Genomic DNA, 9,317 nt, shown 5'->3' with positions numbered 1-9,317 from the left:
TACATACTACATTACTGTATGTGAATGGCCAATAGTTATGTTGGAGCTGAGGATGAAAACTTGAGTTACACTACATGACAAAAGTAAAGCTCTCCAAACATCTCATCCCAAAACCAATGGCTTTAATATGGAGTTGGTTCCTCCTTTGCTTCTATAACAATCTCTACTCTTCTGGGAAGGCTTTCTACTAAACGGAAGAAAAAAAACATCCTTTGTCAGGACCCCATTTTCAAAGATAATTCGTAAAAATCCAAATAACTTCACAAATCTTCATTGTAAAGGGTTAGACACTGTTTCCCATGCTTGAACAATTAATGGACATGCACCTGTGGAACGGTCGTTAAGACACTAACAGCTTACAGACATTAGGCAATTAAGGTCACAGTTAAGAAAACTTAGGACACTAAAGAAGCCTTTCTACTGACTGAAAAACACAAAGAAAGATTTTGCAGGTCCCTGCTCATCTGCGTGAACGTGCCTTAGGCATGCTGCAAGGAGGCATAAGACTGCAGATGTGGCCAGGGCAATAAATTGCACTGTCTGTACTGAGACACCTAAGACAGCGCTACAGGGAGACAGGACGGACAGCTGATCGTCCTTGCAGTGGCAGACCACGTGTAACAACACCTGCACATTATCAGTACATCCGACAAACACACCTGTGAGACAGGTACAGGATGGCAACAACAACTGCCAGAATTACACCAGGAACGCACAATCCCTCCATCAGTGCTCAGACTGTCCGCAAATAGGCTGAGAGAGGCTGGACTGAGGGCTTGTAGGCCTGTTGTAAGGCAGGTCCTCACCAGACATCACCGGCAACAACGTCGCCTATGGGCACAAACCCACCGTCGCTGGACCAGACAGGACTGGCAAAAAGTGCTCTTCACTGACGAGTCGCGGTTTGTCTCACCAGGGTGATGGTCGGATTTGCATTTATCGCCGAATGAGAGTTACTCATTCCTTCGGAGATGTGTAACCATGTGTATGTGACAAATAAAAATTGATTTGAGTTACACCGAGGCCTGTACTCTGGAGCTGGATCGATTTGGAGGTGGAGGGTCCGTCGTGGTCTGGGGCGGTGTGTCACAGCATCATCGGACTGAGCTTGTTGTCATTGCAGGCAATCTTAACGTTGTGCGTTACAGGGAAGACATCCTCCTCCCTCATGCGTACCTTCCTGCAGGCTCATCCTGGCATGACAATGCCACCAGCCATGCTGCTCGTTCTGTGCATGATTTCCTGCAAGACAGGAATGTCAGTGTTCTGCCACGGCCAGTGAAGAGCCCCGCATCTCAATCCCATTGAGCACGTCTGGGACCTGTTGAATCGGAGGGTGAGGGCTTGGGCCATTCCCCCCAGAAATGCTCAGGAACTTGCAGGTGCCTTGGTGAAAGAGDGGGGTAACATCTCACAGCAAGAACTGGCAAATCTGGTGCAGTCCATGAGGAGTAGATGCCCTGCAGTACTTAATGCAGCTGGTGGCCACACCAGATACTGACTGTTACTTTTGATTTTAACCCCCCCTGTGTTCAGGGACACATTCAATTTCTGTTAGTCACATATCTGTGAAACTTTTGTGTCTCAGTTGTGGAATCTTATGTTCATACATATTTACACATGTTAAGTTTGCTGAAAATAAACTCAGTTGACAGTGAGAGGACGTGTCTTTTTCTGCTGAGTTTAGATGGTAGAACATTGCTGCGGGGACGTGCTTCCATTAGTGAGTCCGGGCACTGATGTTGGGCAATTAGTCCTGGCTTGCAGTCGGCGTTCCAATTCATTCCAAAGATGTTCGATGGGAGTTGAGGTCAGGGCTCTGTGCAGGCCAGTCAAGTTCTTCCACACCGATCTCGACAAACCATTTCTGTATGGACCTCGCTTTGTGAATAGCTGCATTGTCATGCTGAAACAGGAAAGGCCCTTCCCCAAACTGTTGCCACAAAGTTGGAAGCACAGAATTGTCTAGAATGTCATTGTATGCTGTAGCGTTAAGATTTCCCTTCACTGCAACTAAGGGGCCTAGTCCGAACCATGAAAAACACCTCCAGACCATTATTCCTCCTCCAAACTTTATGCATAGTTGGCACTATGCATTCGGGCAGGTAGCGTTCTCCTGGCATCCGCCAAACCCAGATTAGTCCGTCAGACTACCACATGGTGACGCGTGATTCATCATTCCAGAGAATGCGTTTCCACTTCTCAAAAGTCCAATGGCGGCGAGCTTTACACCACTCCAGCCGACACTTGGCATTGCGCATGGTAATCTTAGGCTTGTGTGCGGCTGCTCAGCCATGGAAACCCATTTCATGAAGCTCCCGACGACCGGTTCTTGTGCTGACATTGCTTCCAGAGGCAGTTTGGAACTCTGACTGCTGCAACTGAGGACAGACTATTTTTACGCGCTTTAGCACTCGGCGGTACCRTTCTGTGAGCTKGTRTRGCCTACCACTTCACGGCTGAGATGTTGTTGCTCCTAGATGTTCCCACTTCACAATAACAGCACTTACAGTTGATCGGGGCAGCTCTAGCAGGGCATCCTACGACAGTGCCTTCAGTAAGGCTATTCTACCACCAATGTTTGTCTATGTAGATTGCATGGCTGTGTGCTCGATTTTATACACCAGTCAGCAACGGGTGTGGCTGAAATAGCAGAATCAACTAATTTGAAGGGGTGTCCACATACTTTTGTGTATATATAGTGTGTCTTGGGTTTTAGTTCTTTCAAAGTTTGAGACTTCAGTACTCAATGTCTTTATTTATTAGCTGTATAGTCAGTCAAAGCTATTTGAACAGTGGTTTTGGTGAACAGTGGGACCATGTTTTTGGACAGTCAGAATTGGTGCAGTATCCTTGACTACAGCTGGAGGTATACAGTGTGCTTCATTATAACAATATATCCAGGATGTTAATAAATACATGAACACTGCTTACAACAGTYTTAAACCAATTGCAAAAAAATTMTATTGAGATTATGAAGAGAAAACATTCCTCTGCAACAAACGAGAGGAAAATCTCACTGTAGTATGAAAACAGTCAAACAGTTCAGATTCCTCAGCAGAGAGGTGGTGCAACAAGGAACTATTATCTTAGTCCACTCTTCACCTCTCCTCCTTTTGAGTTGATTTGGTTTCTCTTCCAAACTGTTGGGATCTAGGGAGGAGAAAGAGGGTTTTTACCACAACACAAGTCATGGAAATGATCGAATGATCTCAAGACGAAACACTGAGCTTAAGCATGATGTCAGACATGCAGTACCCAGGACTGGTATTGACAATTAGTGAGTTATCCACGTTACACACCAGAATGCATCAGATGATACACATTCTATCAAATAAATCATGAAATTAACAATTCAATTACCTGTGGGGGACGGTAGGCTCAAGGTGTCGACCCAGGAACGAGAGCAGTCTCCTCCAGATTAGTCCACTACCCAGGAACATGAAGCCTGTCACCAGCCAGAACACCTTGGGGTCCTGGGGGAACAAACACGACACTATAGATAAAACTCTCTGTTCGATCTAGTGTATCTCTCTATGGACCACACACTGAGCCAGTCATCCTTCACCTCAGGTTCATCTGCCATTTAGCAATATTACATTGCAGCAGCTGGCTAGTTTACAATGAGCATGTGTTGCCAGGTTAACAAACTCAATGTTAAATTGTCTCACGTGTAATTTATAAGATTAAAGCTTTATCATCAACACATATCATTAACTCCTCAAACGTGGATTCCAAGTTCATCCCGAAGGCGACGCCCATCAGGCCAAATAGGGAGAGTGAGAAGGTCCCCATGGTGAGCTGCAGGTCAGACGCATCATCACGTTCCGGTGACTGGGTGTGCCATGGCCCATGGGGACACGGAAATGGATGGTGACAAACTAGGCCTGACTGACAGAGAGCTGTTTAAGCCAATTAACAACAGGAGAAAATGCCATGTTCAGCAGTTGGAAAAATAGGCTAGTTCCCCTGATAGCATTAAATGCAGCTTAGAACAGAAACGACATGAGGACAAATGAAGTCTACAAAAGCCAGTTACATTGGCAATACACTTAAACTGTGTTTTTTGTCTAGCTAGATAATTCTGCCAGCCTATTTAGTATGGACGCAGCATGCCTATTACACTATAACAGAGAGCATAACTGGCGGCCCCTTAAATAATACTAACAGGTTAAACACATTTTGCCAAGGGATCTGTGAAATAAGTTTAGTGTGATACAATCAAATATAATATTATTCATCTACAATGTATGTTTTTAACCCTGGGCAACATGGGCCTGGGAGGCTCACAGTGATATTGATATCCACAGTACTCACCTATATTTGGAACTCATTAAAGCTTTAAAACTGCAACGTTTTGTCTCTTAAAGCTGCAACAACAAAAGAATCTCTGCCCTGTGACAAAATGTGCAGAATTACAGGATATTAGCTTGAAAACTGCAAAATGTTCTCTCTGATGTCAAGAGACGGTGCTTTAAAATGTTCCTTCCCAGGGCCCGAGACTTGGTTCGTCACGCCATACACTGCCGTAGTCATAGTAAAACTTTTTGTTATGCTATTTTTATCTCACTCAGTTGTGTTCTGATTATGAGGGGTCCCTGATAATTTGCTATCACAAAAGGGGTCCCGGCCCAACAAGTTTGAGAACCCCTGCCCTATTCTCCTACATAGTGGACTACTTTTGAGGCCTATGGGCCCTGGTCAAACGTACTGCACTATACAGAAACAGGGATGCAGACAGGGTTAGTCGTCAGTACCTGTCCAGGTTGATGAAGACACATCTCTGAGTCGTCTATCAGGCCCTTGAGCTCCCTGGTCGTGTTGCCCAGCTCCTCAGCCTGCATGAAGTAGTTCTCCAGGAGAATTCCATCTCCTCAGCATGATCAATGCCAGACTGCTCTCCTCACTGCCTCCAGAGACACACACACAACACAAGAGAGACCAATAAAACCTTCATCCAACTGTTTAAAAAAAAAAAAAAAAAAAAAACTTTATTCATCCATATGAAGAAATGTGTCTTCTGCTGTACCAACCCTCAGACACACACACAGACAGGTTTTAAAGGCTGGACCACATGCCATGCCCAGTGAGCAGTTCAGGGGTTTATATCAAGGTGACCCCTGACGTATTGATCCAGCAACCCTCCCACCATAATGACAAATGTGTACAATGAACACAAATAATCTCATGAAGTACCATGTGCCTACAAAATCGGCATGTTGAAATTTCACTTACAACACAGGTGGATCCGTCCCTTGGTGACACAAAGCTCCCGATCATCTCTCTTCGTCTAGGATCTTCAGCAGACTGTCCTTGAAGACCTTGATGTCTGTCTCCAGCTCTGACAGGCTGGGCAGAAAACAGTTGAACAATTCTGGTAACTCTTCTGGTAACTTTCCCAAAATTCCCAGAAATCCCGGTTGGAAGTCTCCCGAATCAGGATGGAGAAAGGAATGAGATTGACTACACAGAGCTAAACAGCCACGCCTTCTAGTGCAGGATTAGTTCTAGATCCATACAATAGCCCTGCCCAACTATAACCATAGGTGTTCATCTTTTCATAACCTACAATACATTTAAGTCATTTAGCTGATGCTCATATCCAGAGTGACTTACAGGAGCAATTAGGTTAAGTGCCTTGCTCAAGAGCACATTGACAGATTTTTCACGTAGTCTGCTCGGATTCGAACCAGCAACCTTTCAGTTACTGGCCCAATGTCCATAATAGAGGATCTGCCTTGATAAGATGAACCAAACGTCACATGCAAAAGCAAGCAACGTCCTTATTATGATGTGACTGGCATTGCTTTTCCACTCACTTCTTGCTGTTTGAAGAAGTATATGCAGTTTGCTGCGATCTGCAGAGAGTAGTTTAGGATCCACAAGAGACTCTAGAATGTCCAGGATGAACAGGGTGAACCTCATTCAGCCGAGCCTGAAGGATGTTAACCTATACACAAAACAAACACACACATACATGCAGAAACAAATACCAGGTGACACTTTATTTGGATAGTCCCAAGTAGATGGATTGTAGATGTTCCTGAGTACTAGAAGTTACTGACCTGTTGCACCCTCTTCAACCACTGATCATATTTGACCCTCCTGGTCATCATGTTCTTCAAGATGTTCAAACGTTCAATCTGGCCTTAATGGCACGTACACTTTTAATCTCCACCCAGCACAGCCAGAAGAGGACTGCCACCCTCAGAGGCTGTTTCTCTCTAAGTTTCTTCCTAGGTTCCTGCCTTTCTAGGGATTTTCCTAGCCACCATGCTTCTACATCTGAATTGCTTGCTTTTGGGTCTTGGCTGGTTCTGTATAGCACTTTGTGAAATCTGCTGATGTAATTTTTTAAATAAAAAATGTAATGATTGATCCGAACCCTGAACTCAACCCTTACCCTAACCCTAGCAAGCAGTTGCTTATCAACAGATAGTATGACCATGAGTAGATCATCAATATGGGACTATTCAAATAAGTGTGAACAATTGTGAAAAACGAATAGTAAATGAGTGATTGCATAGTGTGTGTCTTACCCTGTGCTGGAGAATAGCTTCAAGGGCTCTGAACTCAAATGGCAGTGAATGAGTGGCCAGAGCTCCATGATCCCCATTCAACTGTGGAGCCAACTCCAGGACCAGCACTCTCTCCAATCCCAGACCTCGGAAATCCAACACCAACAGGCTATTGGGGTCACTACTGCCTTCAAGGCCTTAAGACACAAGAACAGACTCGGTTCAGGTGCCAAAACGAGTCAAGTTCGGTCACCTGTCTTTTCTAGTGTGGATTTTCTACTTGTTTTTTTAATCATAGGATTCTCTAAAAGTTAGAGGAAATTTGAGGCTAGCTGTCACGACAGGTGACAAACGCAGCAGTTTAGCTAACAGTACCTTCAGCATAACGCTGTAACACGAAACAAAAACAGTACGTAGCTACCTCCATGCGAATGATGATGTTGTTGTTCCTACGGTGATGCTGTGAGGTGTTGGAACCTGAGGTCTCTGGCCTGCAGACTCAGCTCATGATTCAGCTCCAACTTCTTCTTCTCTGAGATAGGAAATCAGACCAGGGGTCAGAAGTCACACTCAAAACTTATAGAAGGACAAATACCTTGTCAGTAACAAAGTACAATAAACAATTGCATTTCGATGTAGTCCTTGTGAGAACAGAAAACTAAAGAAAAACAAAAAAATGGGCAAGCTAATGAGGACAATAGATGTTTCAATACTTACCAAATGAGGTTACATTTCCATCTTTGTCAAATTCATCTATGACAGAGAGGCACAGTTGTAGCTACTGCCAGTATATTGCTGTAGAACTTCTAGGTACATTCCACACACTCCCTCAGGTGAACAATATAGGTAGTCACAATGAACTGACACATTGGTTTTCTCTCTAATTGCATTTTTTGCAGAAGCAACCTTTTTATAGAATGTTGGCTTTGTCAATGTTGACAAACATTGATCATATCCCATAATACTGCTGACAGACATAACATTTAGAAGAGACTAGAATAACAATTTCAAATGGATATGATTGACACACTTAAAACTTGCCACTTACCACAACAAAAGCAGGAGCCACACTGGAGAGGGATGCCTCAGTTCCTCTATGGCGAATTAAATTTGCTGCCAATTAAACAAAAATAAGAATCCATTAGCCAACAACATGTGTGTTGCAGCTAGRTCTTTTTTCGGTGGGGTTTATCGGCGGTTGGCATCCAATGTTATGGTGCACTACCGCCAACTACTGTACTGGAGTGGGTGCCAGAGACGGGGAGAAACTAAATCCTACTTGCCAGCCCCGTTGCTCTTAAAAAATATTAAATATTTGAGACTATATCTAATGACGTTCTACTCAATATACTCTAAACTAACTTCCTGTTTCCCCTTCTCCCTCATATTAGATCTCAGCCTCTCTCTTTCCCTCTGATACTGCCCACACTGTAGCAATACATGCTCCACAGTCTCTGTTTCCTGGCAATTACCACACTTTCCTGTTGGATGCTTTCCTGTCACATTTAAGGWCTTATTCAACTGGTTGTGTCCCACCCTTAATCTTGTAAAAAATTGCCCCCTCTCTTCTGTCCCTTCCTGGCGTCCTCCCCAACTTTCCTCTGTACTTGAAATAAATGCCTGCCCATAGTATCTCTATTCCACTGCTCCTGCCATCTCTGCACCTTCACTGTCCATATCAGGCRTTTTGCCTCTGCCTGGCTCACTGAAACGACAACATCAACACTACTAAGTGCTGGTTTCACCAGTACATCAACTGCCTTGTTCCCCTCCACCCCTACATGGTCTGGGACCCAAGTCAATCTTATCTGTATACTAATCTGTAATCCTGCCATGGGTTTGTAGCACCTCGTAAAGCAGGTATTGTCTGCTACATGAGCTAAAGGACTGGAGACTCATTAACACTGCACATGAATCAGAGCAAATAACTACTCTGTCTGGCTTGACTTCCTCCAGCCACTGGAAGGCCAACAGTATGGCCATCAGCTCCACAGCCAGATGATCTGTAATATGTTTCCTGACTTCCACCCCACAKTCCTGCACTACAAATGCTGACCCAGTACATCCTGTCCTTGGATCTTTTGAACCATCTGTGTAAATGGCCACACAGTCCTGATACACAGTATCCAGATGTCTCTTAAACAAATACATTCATGTAGTCTCCCCAACACCTCTAGATCAACTACTGGAGGCAGGAGTAGCCTTGTGTAGCTAGGTCTAGCCATAACAGTAAAAATGTTACATCACCTACCAGACGGACATGATCGCAACAGTGTCGTCACCGGCGGATGCTTGGAGAGTTGGCATTTTATAGTGATCTGGAACAACTCACTGTTCTGCAGGTCAAACAGCCGGCGAGGACCCTGAATTTAATGTCCAGAGATCTCCGAAGACCACCCATGGTGAACGACTTGAAACAAGCTTCCATTGCTTTGTTCACCACCACTGCATTTTAACAAGTGTCCTTGGTTATTTAGCTACTTAGTTAGTCTAGCCAGCTGATCCGTTGCATTGCTGGTTATTCCACTTGCATCCGGAACTGAATTACTAACGTAGGCTAGGTACGCTAGTAAACTTATCAACTGGCTACGTACACTGGACAAAGACAGTGGTTTGTTCTGCAAAATCATACAACCATTTCAGTCCAAAGTCGGGTCAAATCTATTTTGTGAGCACGGTTGATGGATCGAATCCCCGAGCTGACAAGGTAAAAAATCTGTCGTTCTGCCCCTGAGTAAGGCACTGTTCCCCGGCGCCGAAGACGTGGATGTCGAGTAAGGCAGCCCTCCACACCTCTCT

The 9,317-nt window shown here is 44.5% G+C and overlaps 1 protein-coding gene across 1 annotated transcript; it reads right to left on the bottom strand.

Annotated features, from left to right (window-relative positions):
* Positions 1 to 2,738: 2,738 nt before the first annotated feature.
* Positions 2,739 to 8,887, bottom strand: mrs2 (magnesium transporter MRS2; the record flags this gene model as incomplete). The annotated part of the gene is given in 17 exon segments (XM_070442016.1): positions 2,739 to 3,478; positions 3,720 to 3,809; positions 3,812 to 3,834; positions 4,758 to 4,781; positions 4,783 to 4,864; positions 4,867 to 4,893; positions 4,896 to 4,906; positions 5,236 to 5,349; positions 5,816 to 5,907; positions 5,909 to 5,950; positions 6,540 to 6,691; positions 6,694 to 6,715; positions 6,940 to 6,976; positions 6,978 to 7,050; positions 7,236 to 7,271; positions 7,563 to 7,631; positions 8,770 to 8,887. Coding segments are annotated over 17 exon segments (1,131 nt in total), but the record flags the coding sequence as incomplete, so codon positions are not given.
* Positions 8,888 to 9,317: the final 430 nt, after the last annotated feature.

Source organism: Salvelinus sp. IW2-2015, unplaced genomic scaffold (genome assembly GCF_002910315.2).
Source record: "Salvelinus sp. IW2-2015 unplaced genomic scaffold, ASM291031v2 Un_scaffold5527, whole genome shotgun sequence".
NCBI classification, from domain to species: domain Eukaryota; kingdom Metazoa; phylum Chordata; class Actinopteri; order Salmoniformes; family Salmonidae; genus Salvelinus; species Salvelinus sp. IW2-2015.
This window is presented reverse-complemented; position numbering and strand designations above follow the sequence as displayed.